Source organism: Pseudochaenichthys georgianus, chromosome 13, assembly GCF_902827115.2.
Source record: "Pseudochaenichthys georgianus chromosome 13, fPseGeo1.2, whole genome shotgun sequence".
Taxonomy (NCBI): domain Eukaryota; kingdom Metazoa; phylum Chordata; class Actinopteri; order Perciformes; family Channichthyidae; genus Pseudochaenichthys; species Pseudochaenichthys georgianus.
The window spans coordinates 31,406,336-31,424,634 of NC_047515.1; the positions used below are offsets into that span (position 1 = coordinate 31,406,336).

The window sequence follows — 18,299 nt, forward strand, 5'->3', positions numbered from 1 at the left end:
AACCTTTCTTTTTAAAGATAGCTGCAGATTTTATTGCTCTTCCTCTCACTACTCTTTTTAACCTCTCGCTCAGCTCAAATACAATTCCAAAAGTATGGAAGTCAGCTTATGTCTTGCCTTTGCTAAAAGGAGGGGAGGCAACTATTTTAAATAATTATAGGCCAATCTCTAAATTGTCAGTTCTGGCGAAGGTGCTCGAACGCCTTGTGAGTGAACAGGTAAAGGAGTTTGAGTTTGGTTTGTGAACTACCTCTCTGAAAGGTCCCAATGTGTTCACTTTGATGGGCTGTCTTCTGAGTGGTTAAACATCGCTAATGGTGTTCCTCAAGGTTCTGTTTTAGGTCCACTTTTATTCTCCATCTACATCAACAGTTTAGGTGAAAATGTGGATGAAGCTACTTTACATTTCTATGCGGATGATACTGTGATGTATTGTGCAGGTCCCTCCATTAAGGAGGCTGGTGTTAAATTACAGGCTGTTTTTAACATTATTCAGACTCAGCTCTCTGAGCTTAAGCTTCTTTTAAATGTTGATAAAACCAAGGTAATGCTCTTTTCTAAAGCTAAAAAGACACCAGAGCCTGTTTTGGATATTGTTACTATGCAAGGACAAGTACTTGAAGTGGTTACCTGTTACAAATACCTTGGTATCTGGCTTGATGATTGTCTTACTTTTAAACTTCATGTCAATAACCTGCTTAAAAAGCTGAGGGTTAGACTAGGTTTCTTTTTCAGAAACAAGTCCTGTTTCTCGCTTGAGGCCAGGAAAAGGCTAGTCACTGTGACCTTTTTACCTGTGCTGGACTATGGTGATTTGTTGTATATGAATGCACCTGCCTATTGCCTGAACAAGTTAGATGCCGCCTATCACAGCGCACTGAGATTTGTCACAAATTGTAAAGCACTTACTCATCACTGTACCCTGTATGCCAAGGCAGGTCTGCCATCAATTACTGTAAAGAGGCTCAATCATTGGTACACGTTTATTTATAAAGCTTTGTTGGGTAAACTCCCGTATTATATCTGCTCTCTGATAACACAGAGAGTTGCAAGCAGCTATTGTCTGAGATCACATGATGTAGTATTGTTAGATGTGCCAAGAGCAAGGACTGTCTTAGGTAAGACAGCTTTTATGTGCGCAGCTCCACTTGCTTGGAACAATCTTCAGCAAGAATTGAAACTGAGCAATCTCATTCCTCTGCATGTTTTTAAAGCTAGGCTAAATGAAATGCTTGTTGATACAATGGGCACTTGTAAATGTCTATAACTATGTATCCTGTAAATATAATGTATGATGTCCTTTATTGTTTTATGTTTCATGTGGAACCTCTATGCTGCAGGTCTCCCTTGAAAAAGAGATCGATGATCTCAATGGGACCAATCTGGTTAAATAAAGGTTTGAAATGAAATGAAATGAAATTGGCTAGTGCTTGTACTGGCGGGATTTGCATAAACGGGATTTGATTGGCTGATGCCAGCTTCGAAAGCATCGGGAGCATCAAAAGTTGAACATTGCTCAACTTTTGATGCTCACGATGCTTGCAAAGCCATGCCATGCTCCCCACAATGCAGTTCGGCGAAGATTCAAAATCTTCTACGTCACCCCATTCAAATGAATGGGCGAAGCGTTGAAAGCATTTTTCGATGCCTGTAGTGTAGACGGGGCGTTACCCTTACCCTAACCCTAATCCTAACTAAGGCTTCACCCTAAAATGAATGATTCTCCTCATGGGGACCTCCAATTTGTCCCCACACATGACTATGTAAACAGATTTAGGTCCCCAGTGGTCATTGCATGGCTCCTTTTAGGCGGCATCACGTCTACTGCAACGAATTACAGTATTTTCATGCAGCAGCACGTGCAAATAATTTAGATTCATGTGCTCATTGCACAATTTCTATTCAAGTATTCTCTTTGCCAAGTAAATCTTTTTCTGAGTTAGCACTTGGATGTTATGAATAAACATGCAGAAACACACAGAGACTGACCTGTGAGGTCAAAGGTCGGCCAGGAGCCCAGTTCACAGGCTCGGCAGGTGTACTCGTCGAACACAAACTCATTTTCTTTACAGGGAGTGCACGTCCAGCAGCAGCTCACCTCCCCTTTACGGATCACCTAAAGGGGACAGATGCACAATGTATTCAGTGTACATGCTGGGAACCCTCGTGCACCAGCCACTGTATTACATGGAGTCTTTTATTATTCATTATGACGATTTCATTTAATGTCATTTTAATTCATTTGAAATAGTTAGTAAAAATATATGTGTAATCTATTCCAACAAAGACAATTTATTGTGTATGGTAAAGCTCCATGGCAGAGTGCTGGATTCACAGTATTGCCTGCAGTTACCTTAGCAAAGTTTGCGCTTTCTTACCTTTATCTGTGCTTTGTCACAGGGTTCACTGCAGACTGACTTGATGATGCCTTCCTTGTTGGGCCAGATTTCATCATCATCTATCTTCAAGCCTCTGTTGTCCCAACTGCCAACATTAATATAGTCATAGTAGTCCTTCCCCATCTTCTTGAAGTTCATTATTTCGTACCTGTGGATGGAAAGTTTCACATACAGGTTTCATTCAACACATGTCGTGTCATACCCAGCAAGCCAAAAGGCCCGACACAAAATAAATCAATGGGATTAACCGCGTACCTGCCAGGCGAGTCTCCATTCTTATCAAATAAGATTCCCTCTCCTGACACTCCGGTGAAGTTGGTTTTCATCAAGAAGTCTAGCAGCATAGAACCATCTATAGGTCGCATGGCATCACACAGGCCCTTAAAATACATAAGCAATCGTGTCATATGCAACAAAAATGACCCACAGCTTAACAAACGTCGTTCATGGAATAGATGGATTTGTGTGTTCACAGAAGCAATGTTGACCAATGGACATTCCCGTTGATTTAATTGACATTTTAAGAACTGAATGGAAAAGCATATTAACGGTAAAATATTACTCAAAACATGATTATTGGCCAGTTGGATTAACACATTAACATAATGATACATTTGAGTCAATACAAATACTTGCATAGAAGGTGAATCCTCCCATGGAGTGTTATGAACATTGAAAAGTATAGAGTAGCAGGGTTTCTTCCATGACTGTCACATTCAGGCTAATAAGTGCCAAGCTGGATCATGTCATTTAGTCAAAACTTAGTCTGAAATATTACATTTCAATAACCATGTCTGCAAGGAAAATATCTCAAGTAGTTCCCAGAAAGGTAAGTCTATTATGGCCGAATTCAAGGATAAGCAGCACTGATGTATTTTTTCTTTGATAGCTAAAATTGTCTAAAATGTTAGCTGTATCTAAAAATACAGTATAGTTTATGTGATCATCCAGGTTCCTATCTTACATTTTCCAGGTTGTGTGTCATGTCTGGAGTCTGACAATTGGTCAAAAATGGCTGATGTGTGTAATAATGCAGCAACACCCAGCTAGTTAATTTCTCTCCCCCCACCATTGTCCATTTCACCCCTTCCTCTCCCTTCTTTGTTTCCTTGCTTTGTCCTAGTCTGTCCCCCCACTCATCCATCAGAGCAGTACCTACCTGATAGCCTGGGCAGAGTGCCCGTTGCATGTTATGCAGGCCATATGCCATCGAGTAGATGGCATTTATGACAAACCCCATCTTGGTGTCCTGTGCATACTGCTGCCGAAGCGACTCTCGCTCTGCAACAAAATGGGAGGGGAGAGGGGAGGTTGGTGGGTGAGGAAGGATGGATAAAAGCAGGTATATCAGAGAAATTCTTAATTTCCCTTCTAGTTAAATGAAAATCAGTGTGCTTTTTTTCCCCTCCTGACATCAAAGACCACTCTCATTCCTTTCTCATCGGACACCTCCCACCTCCACATCTCATTTCTGCCTGCCTCTTTCTGTGTCCTGTTCATTTGTATTTCACGTCCCGTTTCATTAGAATACATGAGACATGACTTCCTTTGATGCAGCTCTCACACGCAGTTTTGCCTATGAATGGAGGGATTGAAAGGGAGAGAGAAAGATGGGGGGGTGCCGAATACAAAGACATAAAGAGAGGGTGCACTCAGCCACAAGGGATATCTCCAGATAAACCTGAAAGCTGTGTTTAACCATAAGGTGCGTGTGCGTTCAGCAGGTCTGTTCTAATGTTTTTTGCATTAATAGTGGCCATTATGAAAGCCTATAAAAATGCAGATTGTTAATGTAGCCTGTTATGTTGATGCAGCCTCTCTCCCTCTGTATCACAGATGGCTGTGGTCAACAGAAGTACAGTACAGCTGTAACTCAGAAACCCTTTGTCCACTGTCCTTGTTTGTGTTTTGCATCTGTACTCACTGCCACAGGTGCGGTTGAATTTGTTGTTCTCCTGCGGGTGACCTTTAAGACGACAGTGGAAACGATGCTGCCAGAACTCTGGAAACCAGGGGTTTCTGGGGTTGTTTTCAGGACGAAGTTTAAGGTAGTAATCATCAAACCATTTCACATCAGCCGACTGGAGCTTGATGGTAATGCCACCTGCTGCTTCCCTAACAAAACCATCTGTTACATCATACCGGTCGGCCCATCCATCACTGCAAGAAACACAAGGAGAGACAAAGCAGAAACGTTAACTCCATCGATTTAGCGTGAACGGAAAAAAAACCTGCTCAAATCAACATTTGCATAATTTCCCCGAATATGTAGTGAAATCATTTGATCATTCCAAAGTATTTATAGTTATGCTGCACAAGACATTTAGAGAACTCATTCGGGCATTTGATGCTTTTCAGACGTCATTCCATCCAAGATGGAGGTGGAAATAGGTGGGAATTGTCTTTGTGATTTGTTTAGTCTATTGTAACTGAAGGTTGAATAATGAGGGTGACTCAATGGAAGTGTTTACTGCTCGGTAAAATCCTGCCAGAAGCAAACGCTTACACCTTATCTGATCTCCATTAATGCTTTCAGAGTCCCTGTTTGTTTGAGAGAGCCTCTATTATAAAAAGGAAGCCTCTGGCAGGTGTTTTGTCTGTGGACTTTTCATAGTGCCAGCACCTATAGGATTTAACACTAGTGGTTGAATTAGGAAAACTGATTAGCTGCTTCTATAGTACTTGAAAATTATAATGTAGTAGTGAAGATGAGTGGGTGGGTTTGCCTCTTGAGCCCATTGCTGAAATGTCTCTTAAGAGCTGGACTTAGAGTACACAACTATGCCGGTGTGTGTGTGTGTGTGTGTGTGTGTGTGTGTGTGTGTGTGTGTGTGTGTGTGTGTGTGTGTGTGTGTGTGTGTGTGTGTGTGTGTGTGTGTGTGTGTGTGTGTGTGTGTGTGTGTGTGTGTGTGTGTGTGTGTGTGTGTGTGTGTGTGTGTGTGTGTGTGTGTGTGTGTGTGGTGAACAGCTGACATGCCTCTTATTGAAGGAAATTCCATTGTAAGGTTAACATGTGAAGCACAAGGGCAACAATATGTCACTATAACAAATAAAGCCTATTTCTCTGTCACACACACACACACACACACACACACACACACACACATTTACTTTGCGAGTGCTCTAGTTTCCAGGGAAAGAAAGAAACAAAATGAATGAGGAACAGAAAGACAGGGGAAGAGAGTGAGAGAGACAGAAGCAGATATACCTAATCAGGGAGAAATCCAATGAAAGGAGACACAGACAGGATGATTAGCTGGGAGGACATGTGGGAGGATCATTATGAGCAAAGTCCAAAAGTAGTCATATTGCTGACAAATAGGCACAAACATTACGCATAGACACCAGCCTGGGTGCTGAGATGATCTAGGTCAAATGGAGTATTTTGGCTGCAGCTCAGCAGCCGTGCCCGTCAGACACCAGAGAAACGAATATAACTACCTCACAAAACACACACTGACAAACTGTGGAGATGTATCGCTGTAGTTTGCATTTTTTGGGGGGAGGGAAATGTGGGTTTACTGCTCCTCAAGGAAGCACAGATGGCAGAGTGTGTGTGTGTGTGTGTGTGTGTGTGTGTGTGTGTGTGTGTGTGTGTGTGTGTGTGTGTGTGTGTGTGTGTGTGTGTGTGTGTGTGTGTGTGTGTGTGTGTGTGTGTGTGTGTGTGTGTGTGTGTGTGTGTGTGTGTGTGTGTGTGTGTGTGTGTGTGTGTGTGTGTGTGTATGTGTGTGTGTGTGTGTGTGTGTGTAAAAGGGATAAAGAGAGGATGGGAAAGAAAGAGAACAAAGTGGGAGTGAGTGACAAATCTTCTGTCCTCCTTTCAAATATACTGCCAACTTTGCCTCAAGCAGGACAATGATACAAAGCTCTTCTAGTAGAAGTCTTTCTTTCTTTCCTTCGTTCCTACCGTCTCTCTTTCTCTGAGCCTCCAGAGAACAAAACTAATTTCCTCCTGCAGCAGGACTTCCAGCCGTAGCCTGATTGTAGACCGAACATGTTAGTGTTTGTGTGTGTGTGTGTGTGTGTGTGTGTGTGTGTGTGTGTGTGTGTGTGTGTGTGTGTGTGTGTGTGTGTGTGTGTGTGTGTGTGTGTGTGTGTGTGTGTGTGTGTGTGTGTGTGTGTGTGTGTGTGTGTGTGTGTGTGTGTGTGTGTGTGTGTGTGTGTGTGTGTGTGTGTGTGTGTAGCTTTCCATATCTCTCTAAATTTGTATTTAATGTCGCTCTTCTCGTCACCCTCTGCCTCTAAGCAGTTGTCATACATCATGGTGGAAGCATTTCTAGATGGCTATCCATTACAGGATAGATAACGCCTGTATGAAATGTGGGTGTGATGGTGTGGTGTCACATGTGTTAAGTGGTAGCGGATTGAGATTTTGCAGTGGTTCTGTCGACAAAGCTTTTTGCCACAGATACGTGAGAAAACGCTACTTTATTGGACACAGACATATTATGAAATTACTTCAGTTATTTATTTAGTTAAAAAAAGTATAAGTTATGCACTCTAAGTGGTCAAAATATAATTCTAAAAGGAAAAATGTTGTGAAATTCCTCTAATATATGTTTTTTCATTATCTATTACTGTCTAATGTTACCTCTGTGAGCCTTTCAAAGTGACTGAATCACTTGTTGATTGGCTTAATGATAACTCCCACACATTTACAACCAGGACCCATTGCGATGAGTCATAATTAGACATTAGGGATTTTTCATGTGAAGAGGACGCAAGCTCAGAAGGTTTGGGGTTGGCCCTTTGGCTGTAGCATTAATAAGTATTTCAATAACAGTTAGTTGAATTTGGCTCGTTGTCTTTCATTAACCTGTTTGAATTATTAGCACATCCAGGGTTTCCTATAATTACGTCAATGTGTCACAGACGTCTTCAAAGTTCAGACAAATTGAAGGACCTCCAGTCTGTTTGAGAAAATTGAAAGGCAGGCTCTATAAAGAATAACTTGGATTGTTAACTTTTCACCAGAGTTATGACCAGAGAGATTTAAATATGTTGGACTGGTAATAACTGGATAACAGAAAGCCATGAGATAAAGCCATCTTCATGAAAAATAAATGTTGTAGATTAGAAAAAAAATCCATAGGGCTTGAAATAGTTCCGACTTGTTTGAAACTTTTAGCGATACCTATTGCTGCTCAAACCATTGACCGTTGTTCAGGTCTGGTGTCATGCAGAGGACGCGTCCCATGCAGAGCAACAAAGTGCTATCACTAAATGTCCTCATAATGGATCAATAGTAGGGGTGTAACGGTACACGTACCGAAATTATTCGGTACGGGCCCTTCGGTTCGGTACACGTGTGTACCGAAGTGTACCGAACGCATATAACGTTAAACGTAAAAAAATGAGAACGTGAACAACTTCTTGGAAGCATTCTCAGGTGCTGCGTCGCAGCATTCAGAGTAATTTGCTCCCATTGTGATCAACGCGTCATAGAGCGAGCAAGTCATTTCATTGGACGAGCTGGTCAGAGGGATGCGTTCAAATGTTGTCAGTAATTTGAGGAACTGTCGAAATGGTGAACGCAGATAAAGTTGAGCTCGAAAATCCTCCAGCATCATTGAAGTGTCCGGTTTGGGAACATTTTGGTTTCGCAGTTACGAACAAGGATGACGGACAAAGACAGGTGGACCGAACCAACGCTGTTTGTCGGCATTGTTCAACTAAAATTGGTTACGCGGCTGGCAATACATCAAACTTGCACACTCATTTGAAAAGGCATCACCCGAACGTGAATATCACCGGTACCAAAAGACTGAAGTGCAAACCCAACTCCCGCTAGCATTTAAGCCTCCACCACTCGCAAAAACTTCAGACCGAGCCAAAGCTATTACAAACGGAAAATATCCTTATGTTGCCATGTTAGCAAAGCGCTACCTGGCTGTATCTGCTACCTCTGTCCCTAGAGAGGGTGTGTTCTCCACAGCAGGAGACATTGCTAGTGCCAGCAGATCTGCCCTTTCGGCAAGCAATGTGGACAAGTTCATCTTTCTTTCAAACAACATGAAAATACAATGACAAGCAAGTCATTATGTCTAACTGGCTGCTTAGGTGCTAGTACAGTACAGTTCAAATACAGATTATTTCAGTTAATCGAAAAGCTGCACCTTAATGTTTATGTTATTATATTTTATATTTATTTGAGTGAATATTCATAGTTTAATAATAATTAAAAACCCAAAACTAATAGTTTATGTTTTGTGAGTACTAGTACAGTAAAGTTCAAATACAGATTATTTCAGTTCATCGAAATGCTGCACCTTAATGTTTATTTTATTTTGTATTTATTTGAGTGAATACATTATTCACAGTTTAATAATAATTTAAAAAAAATATGTTATGTTTTGTGATAATTTTTTCTGCTGTACCGAAAACGTACCGAACCGAACCGTGACCTAAAAACCGAGGTACGTACCGAACCGAAATGTTTGTGAACCGTTACACCCCTAATCAATAGGTAGCTCCCCTGAGGGAAAAACAAACAGCATTTGATGTCTTTACTTGAGTAGGCTATTTGCTTCTGTGTTTAACAAAGTGTTGTATTGACGGAGACACAGCGGGTGGAAGAGTGAGAAACACAGTAGTGAGAGAAAAATTAAGACGTAAAAATCAAAGAGATTGATGAGTGAGGCAGTGAAAACAGATCCAAAATTTAACAATCAATCATTATTCAGCACTTCCTGTTGATAGATTTCTTATTTTTTCTTACAGTTTTCTCTCCACATCCGTCTCTTTCAACCTCTCATTAACATATTCATGTCTCCCTTGAGCCCCTTCACTCTTTTTTATACATCCATTCCTCCAACTCTGACATTCCACTGCATCCATCAACCAATATATTTATTCTCATTTCTTACTGTTTGTTTTCATGTTTGTTCCTTTGCAGACATTCACATACACAAATCTATGATAATCCAAATACATGCACAGTATGTTTATCTCTCTGTTGTTGCATTTATATTGTGTTGTTATGATTTTGGAGCATTTTACTTTCTTTTACCTATAATTATTTAGCTTTTCACCTGTTTGGCAATTTTTCCAGCAGATCACACATGAAACTCATCAAAAGCAGAACGACAAGTGTGACATGTGAGCAACAAACACACACACAAAACACCTGCAATAATCATCACCTGGAAGTCTAAATATATTTCTAGAAAGTTGTCACTAATTCAAATGAGCAAATGTGACCTGGAATATATTCATATCTTACTGTTTGACCAAATGGCTTCACTCCCACTAAAAGATCCTGTCTGGTCAAATATAAGTATTTAATAAATCTTACTACCTAATGTTGCGTAAGCTCCCAGTACAAATCACGGACATCTCTGTTCTCTGTCTAACACAAATAAAAAATCTGATTTGTATCACTTCACAATCAGCACTAACTCCCACACATGATGGACCAACACAAATAAACATCCACTTTCTTTTGTAAACCACATCATTATTTTATAATTGAAACATGTTTATTGTTTGGTAACATGAAAATCAAAAACCGTTCTCATGATCTCAGATTAGTTTCCTAGGGCGTAATTAATGTGAGATTTAAAAATGAGATGAACTCTGTTTTTATTGAATACTCATTGCTGAATGTCCTGGAATACGCTGGAAAAAAGCAGGGATCACTGATACAGGAAAATGTTTCTATTTGAACACCATGAAAATGCTATGCAATGGTGTAGTGTTCTCACGTTTGGTGTCATGTGTCATAGTAGGCGGTGAGGCACAGTAGGGGTTGAATGTTACCATCTTTCAACAACTAAAATCTTGTTCTCGAGGCTGAACACAATGCTTTAGGTCTTTATTTCTGTAATTGTACCACAACATTATTTTACAGCAAGTAAAGTGTTTCAAACTAAAACCCTTTAGTATGAAATCCTAATGCTTTATCATGGAACACTTTATTTACAATTTGTTACGTTCCAGGCTCCTTCATTATCTATGTTGACTTTAAAGAAAATATATACTTTAACTTGTTTTTTCCCATTTGTCAGTGTACTTATTTGTTTGAACCTATATGATTTTATTTACATTTATCTAAGTCTACTTGTGCTGCTGTTAGTTTACCTGCTGAAGTACAAATGAAGGATTTCTAATTGCTGAAGTATGGCAAAACATGGTGAGCAGTCTTTCAGCGAATCCCAAAACTATGATTTAAGTAGTTAACATAAATGCAAATAACCTGCTCTTTAGAGGATATTAGTATCCTCTTTGGAGACTGGACTGTTCAATTCCAAAGTGTCAGTAAGTCCTGGTGGGCAGATTTAAAAGGGATGAGAGGGGCTAATGTGATTGGCAGTGATTGACAAGCCCAAAACGCAGTCACTGATAAAGTATGACAAATTAATTCCTCCCTCCCAATTTTGAAGCCACGTTCTTCCAACCACAACATTATCAAGTCCTCTCTATAACTAGAAAGTGCATCAAAGATACACACAGGTGTTCACTGATCGACATTTATTGTATGCAAGTATGTAGGCGATGTTGCTGCTAGAAGATGGCTCTAGAGGAAGCCTCAGGCTCAATGTATACATTTTTAAGAGAGTGCAATGAGAGTGTGTTTGTGCATCTATGTGTGTGTAAGGGGGGGATGGTTGTCTAGGTGAGTGTGTGTCATCCAGGCTAATCAAACACTCATTCTATTTTTGATCAATACGACTATCATTAATAACATCCTCGTTCTATCTCTCGTACTCTCTGTCTGTCTGTCTCTCCACATGTCTAAGAGAGCAAGGCCGTTACCATGGTTTCCATCCCACACTCAACCTGCTGTCTGTACTTTGTGTCTCATTAGAGCACACTGGATTTTAAGAGTACACACACACACACACACACACACACACACACACACACACACACACACACACACACACACACACACACACACACACACACACACACACACACACACACACACACACACACACACACACACACACACACACACACACACTATCTCTCATACATTCACACAGACTTTTTCTATTCACTATTCAATTAACTTCAGATGGCCTGTCTCTACCAATATTGGAAATGCTATTTGCATAATAGTACAGTATGCCAATATTGTAGGCCAATGCACTACCTTAAGCAGAACTTTACGAACCAATTCTAGACACTGAGGCCTGAGGCCATTGCCTTTCCATTCTGTTCATTTAAAGTATAAATAGAAAGTGGAACTCATTTGCAAATGATTATTAATTGTCCCTTCGTTCTTTCCTGGTGGTGAAATGTGCCCCAAGCCGAATGTTTTTTACTCTGAGTTCCAGCAAAAGTCAACCAGTGATTATTGATAACAGAAAAACTAAAAAGCCCTCAATAAACATATATGATGCATCTTGAAACTCATTACTATATTATCTGATGTCTTCCCCCTTGTTTAAGATTTGTAACAGTTGCAATTGAGTTCAACCAGCTATCATCACAACCAAACAAAGATGCAATACAAAGACGTGTCATTAGAGCTGAACAATAGATCACACTATCAATGACTTATGGGAGCAGTGCAAAGTAGAAGCAGAGCGCTGTGGTGAACATTATAAATTCTCTCTTTGTCTCTCAAAGAAATCAAGGAAGTTGCCTTAAGAATCCAAACGGATTTTGCTCTTAATTTGCTTTTTTGACAAAGGACTGGATGAGTTTCCTGACAGTCTGCAGCTGAGAGGACAAGAAGTAACCCTGTGTGTTTCAGCTCAGACTGAGATCCCACTTCACCCGAAACTCAATTTCCGGGTAAATTGATAAAACTCTGATAATCTTCCCAATCCTTCCTGTATGTCTCCGTTCAACAGTACTTAGATAAAATGCAAGAGTTCATTCAAGTTGGTAACATTTTTAACTCAAGCATTCATACCCTTGCTTCAGCTCCGTGCATCTACAGCTAATCTACTTCCATTTGCTCTGTCTGCGACCGTTAACCTTGGTTGCTTTGAAGAATGCAAATTTACAACAAGTACAAATTATGTTTTACCCTTTAGTTTTGTGAAACATGGCATGTACAATCTTGACTAAAACAGTCTTTAACATGTTTAGACAGTATATAAACTAAACAATGGATTTTTTAAAAGCTGTATACACGCATATCCAAAACAAATAGGGCAGTTGTCGAGCTGAAGGTGAGCAAACAATAATATATAAATAGCTCGAATGTTCTTGTATTTATTGCAAGAAGGTGACCTTTCCAGCACAACTCTTCATTCTGAAATATTTTTATTGATTTTACACATACTAGACCACAAACATCAGCACAATGACAAAAACATAAACCAACTACACACCCACACTCACTTCTATTAACTCCAACGCAACCCTAACATACCCCATAACCCCTCCCACCCACATACTGAAAACAGATAGAAAGTAAAATACAAATTATTATTATTATTATTATTATTAATTAAATAGATACATTGACAATTGAGAATAATTTGCGTATAAAAAAGGAAAATAAATGAAAAAAGCATCTAGTTTTTATCCGATTAAAGGCTGGCCTTATTCAAATATTCAATGTAGGGCTTTCAGGTTTTGGGGATTTAGGGATTTAGGATGTCCTTTAGCTAACATTTATGAAAAGGGCATTTCATTTAAAGGGGCCAATAAACTAAGACTTCTAAAGCCAGTACATGGTGATTTTTTTTTTAAGGAAAGTTATGTGTTGTGGGCAGTGAAAGGATCGGGATTAAGGTTCATACCATACACTTTTCCAAGTGTGGTACATATTTGACAACCGAAAAGCATTCACTTTTGGACAGGACCAGAACTAGCGGGCAAGGATTGAAATTACCACTGGTAATTGGATACGTTTTTTCCAAATTCAGCATTTGTATTTGAAAAAACAAAAACGTTTTACTGCTTGAGACTATGCCTTACGCATAGAGGAAGATATGGTCTTGACGGCTGTCGGGTATTGGGACACCAATTTCTTCTTCCCAAATCTGTTTCAGATGGGCTGTCGCGTTAAGATGAAAGGAATCGATGGAGCCATATATTTTGGAGTCGGAGCATTCATGGAACTCGTATCTTTTATTAATATGTAAACGTAAATGTCCCCTCTGTGAGACTTATCAAGGTATTCTGATTCAGATTCTCTTGTGTTTTAAGGAGATAAGAATGTACTTCTGCTCACAAGGTGATTTGGTTTATCATTGAAGAGTTTTAAAAAAAGAGGAAACTGAATTTCTTTTAAAATGAAATATATAGAAAAACTCCCACTGTGATCATTAGGAGAAAAAGGTAAACATGGTAAAGGCCACAGTTAAAAGTATCAAAGCATGAGCCGTGTGTTGTAAACGGAACAAAAACAAGAGCTCACTGTATTATTACATCGCCTACAGCTTAGCAGGGATAACCCTTTGGAGCATTTCATCTGAATCAAATTGATTTGATGATCTGTGAATGAACCACAGTGTTTGGGTATTCACAGCTTAAAATAAATGTTCATTTACGTTATTGTTTCACTTTGACCTCAGTCGTGCAGTGCTTTGTCACAATACATTTGTGATGTGAGAGTGGAGGCATGCATTTCAATCCCAGCCTTGTTATATCAGGGTACATATTTGGATAGTTGTGTAATCACTGTTGTGGAGATTGGTTAGGCTGGGGGAAATAAGGCAAAAATATTTGAATCTGATCTGAAGCTGTGCTGTCAATAGGTCAATTTAGTAATTCATGTCTGAGTTCAATAACATCGTGCCACCCGACCCCAACCCACCCACTCACTAGCTGCCATGGCAACCTGGCAGAGATTCTAGATGAGCATCTGCTGCTTACAACCATACATACTGCACACGAACACACAAACGCACCAGCAGTCCACCAACCTAACCTGACAACAATAATTACTCTGACAGACAACGCAGGTGGGGAAAGAGAACACAGGTCACTCACAGATAGACGTTTACAATCTGGCAAAGCAGGAACGATTCAAGAAAGAAAATGTAAGCTGCTACGGATGTCATGGACATCAAAAACGTAAGCGTTGGCATCATAACAGCTTCACATACATGTACACAACTCGGAACAACAAACAAACAGTCGTCCAACAAAAGAAAGTGTGTATTTGGTGGTTTAATGTATTACAAATGCATCTCTCATAAGTAGATGAAGGCTGCCTGAACACAACAACATACTGTAGCAACAACTGTCCATTTGTGTCATCACAAAGTAATCTGCAGCAGACTATTATGCAAAACACTAGTAGGGTGTGCTTTTTGCTAATCCTATGCAGTCTCAATTTATAAAGGCAAGCACTCACTAGTTGGGATATAAGAGTTACCTCATTCAGCCCCTCCCCTCTGATGGATGGCAAAAAGGAGCATCAGTGCCCAGGATTTTCATCATGTCGTGGGTTGTTTCTCCCAGAGGAAATGTAGGCTAAGACACCTCACAAAGTTGCATGTTATGATGCAATAATGCATGTTATATTTGTTAAGTCTCTATGAATAATGGCTTTTGGATTTAGAAAGCAAATCCAGTAACAATTTTGGCTACTTGGCACACCTTGTTAAAGTCATGCTTTATGTTTTTCATTGTCTATGAAGCGTGAGTCACATGAGTGACAGAGAGGCAAAGCCATATGCAATCCATCAACCTATGGGTGGCTTTTTAGTGAGGCTTTAGGAAAAATCTGATCTTTGACTTTTTCTTGCAAGATGTAATTTGATCAGAAAATGCCTGCCAGACTTCCACCAGAACAGCTCATCTTTAAACATCCTCAGCCTAACAGAGGTCAAAGTTCACAATGACAACAGCAAAACTAATTTAGCCAAATGTCAGGACGGTCATTCACACAGACAGTGGCACTAAACTCTGAGTGTGTGTGTGTGTGTGTGTGTGTGTGTGTGTGTGTGTGTGTGTGTGTGTGTGTGTGTGTGTGTGTGTGTGTGTGTGTGTGTGTGTGTGTGTGTGTGTGTGTGTGTGTGTGTGTGTGTGTGTGTGTGTGTGTGTGTGTGTGTGTGTGTGTGTGAGATGGATGCAGGGACTGTGTCCGTGTGTGTACCCAACTGTGTAATTATGTGAGTGATCGGACCACTTTACACGCCCATCATTCAATAACACGCGCGCACACACACACACACACACACACACACGGCAGAACAGCCCACGTCTGCTTACCTTGGCAGCAAGTTCACGTTTACTCATCTATCCATGCCACACTTCATTACCCTCAGTCTCAATTTTTTCTGACAGTCTCTCACCTCTCATCTCTTTCTGGTTTCTCCCCACATCGGGATCCTCTTTTTTTCCTTCTCTCCAAATTTCTTCCACTTCATACCTCTCTTTATCTATTTCTCTCACGCTCATTTCCTCTTTTATATATTGCTGCCCTCAGGTCTTGTCGCTGTGCATTCTCAATCTATTCATTACTTGCTTTCTGTTCCATCTGTGGCTTTCATTTAAAGGTTCCTTCAACTTGCTATTTATTTTCCAGACCATTTCTTAATCTTACACAGAACCATAACTGCATTGGAAATCGTCACTACAATTTAGAAACCCAAATGCCTGGGAGAAATAGGAATGGATTAATGTCACACACAGACACTCAAACACATGCAAAAGATTCATATCTTTAAACGATGTGGAACGTTTCAACAAAATAAGCATTTAATGTATAAATCACCACAACTGTACATTTGCATTTCAACCTTACTGTCACAGCATTAGTATTACTATGAACATATTTTATTTTCCTCACAGTTTCCATCTTGACCCTAATGTTGACACTTTAAATAGCCTCGAAGTGACCCTTTTCCAAATTATAGTTCAACAAAAAGCCTTTTGTTCCGCTGCAACTCTGACTTTTGCCGCTGCTTTTAATTGAACTATTCACATCTTAGACTGCACTGTAACTTTTATCCATGTATTTTTTCTTTTAATGTTTCTTTTATTATCTTTTATTTTTAATGACTGATTTTAAATGCCATTTTCTTAATGTCTTTCGTTTTTTGTAAAGCACTTTGAATTGCCTTGTGTTGAAAGGTGCTATATAAATAAACTTGCCTTGCCTTTAAACCTTAGATATGGCTTTACTGGCTCAGTTGTCTGTGTAGATAAGTCACACAGATAGACATACACTCTTTGCTTCTTCTAACTCTTCATTCACACACTCTCTGTCCAGGCTAGTTTAAGTATAGAGTGTATTTCAGATCTTGGCAACCCTGCTGATGTCCCCTGGGCCTCAGAAACAGACTGATTTGATATGGGGGACAGAATCACATCTGTCGAGGCAGTATAGAGGGAGAATTTAAAGCAAAAAAGTTACCAAGACACCATGTGAACGATGTCACTTGAGCGGCCCGACCAAGTAAGGAGACAGAGGCAGAACGTCTTGATACAACTCGGTATTTATTCATCATTTGATGCCTGGTCGCCCACATCAATATTCCCCAATGACTGTCTCCCACACTATTTCCTCCCAAATGAGCCCAACATGCCACCCTTTATAGCCTCACCCATCGGACCGTACCATCCAAAAGGGGTGGCATGTGCAGAGATGGTCAGCTCAGATAAGGACCGTAGTTATTCACAAAACACCTTTAGTGGAGAATGACAAACATCCTTTACTTACATTATATTTAATTACGGTATGAAAAGAAAACCCGTTATAAACTAACACGCCAAATGTACCTGATAACAAATCACCCCCGCCTCCAACCTGCTCCTTTAACCCCATCCGGAACGATAAAATATTGTGTGTGAGAAGGGCAGGTAGAGACGTGAAAAACTGGATTTACAGAGCCTTATCTGAATTACTGTTGTCCCCCTTTTTCTACTACATGCACAAATCAAAAAGCGGTAGTCTAGTCATATCCTTTTTTATTCTGTACTGACACATTGACACAAACTATAGCTCAGAGAAGGTTACTTGGAGAGGGAGGGATGAGGAGACAGAATAAGTCGTGACAGAAACAGACAAAGTCTTTTCCCTAATAAAGAGAAATTATATGTATTTCCCAGCTCCATTTTTAGCATGCCAACATCAACAATGTGTATTGACCTTCAGGGCCTGTTCAAATTCACTCTCACTTGTTGGACTAAATGTCCTTTTTATCAATGTTTAAAGCAATTGAGAAGTATTTAATTGTAACAGAAGTTGTTGGAAGATGTTAATGTTAAGTCCATATGATCACATGCCATTATGGAGGAAAAACATTGGCAAATATCCAATTCAATTTGTTTTCATTACTGCACACATTCACTTGGAATCAATGTAAGTGTGGGGTAGGGTAAGGTAGAAGGGGGTAGGGTAAGGTAGAAGGAGGCAGGGTTAGAAGGCCAGTTAAAAATAGTAATTAGCCATGGCTTCAACAAATACAGATTCTAAAAAGGAAAGAGAAAGATAAGATAAGACTTTATTTATCCCGAAGGAAATTGTTGTGCCAGAGTAACAAAATACAATAAACACAGCAGCACAACAGCAAAACTGTACACTAAAAGTGCAGCAAAAAGAGTAATTAACAGACAACATGGAACATAGAAACATAGATGGCCATACAATCAATGCAATTATTAGCAGTATTTAGTAGTTAGGAGTGCAAAAAATAAAACGTAGTGGCAGTTACGTAATTGCACGTTATCATAGCATTATTAATAATACTAGTAATAATAATATTGCACATAGTTATATATAGCAGCGAGTGTATTGTAATGATGGCAATTGTATTGATATGTATATTGCACATAGTGTTGGTGGAGAGAAAGAGGATAAAACAAGCACTGATGTCTCTAAGAGGAAGAAAAATATCTGTATTACACTTTCTTCCAAAAGGCATATCACAATGTCTCTACCTACTGAATAATTGGAAACAATGTATGCCTCATGTGCAAAAAGCATGGCATTGGTCTGGTCTCTTATTCATATACACAGTTTGCAGTTAAGTGAAACACTTT

General features: G+C 39.7%; 1 protein-coding gene across 4 annotated transcripts in view; it reads right to left on the reverse strand.

The window, feature by feature from the left end:
- Positions 1-18,299, reverse strand: part of grm5b (glutamate receptor, metabotropic 5b) — a 109,914-nt gene that overhangs the window by 16,817 nt on the left and 74,798 nt on the right. For all 4 annotated transcript variants that reach the window (XM_034098039.2, XM_034098038.2, XM_034098037.2 and 1 more), the window contains 5 exons: positions 4,324-4,559; positions 3,559-3,680; positions 2,655-2,779; positions 2,379-2,547; positions 1,990-2,116 (listed from right to left, as the gene is read on the reverse strand). In XM_034098039.2, coding sequence (XP_033953930.1) covers positions 1,990-2,116; positions 2,379-2,547; positions 2,655-2,779; positions 3,559-3,680; positions 4,324-4,559 — 779 coding nt within the window. The remainder of the gene's footprint in view (positions 1-1,989; positions 2,117-2,378; positions 2,548-2,654; positions 2,780-3,558; positions 3,681-4,323; positions 4,560-18,299) is intronic.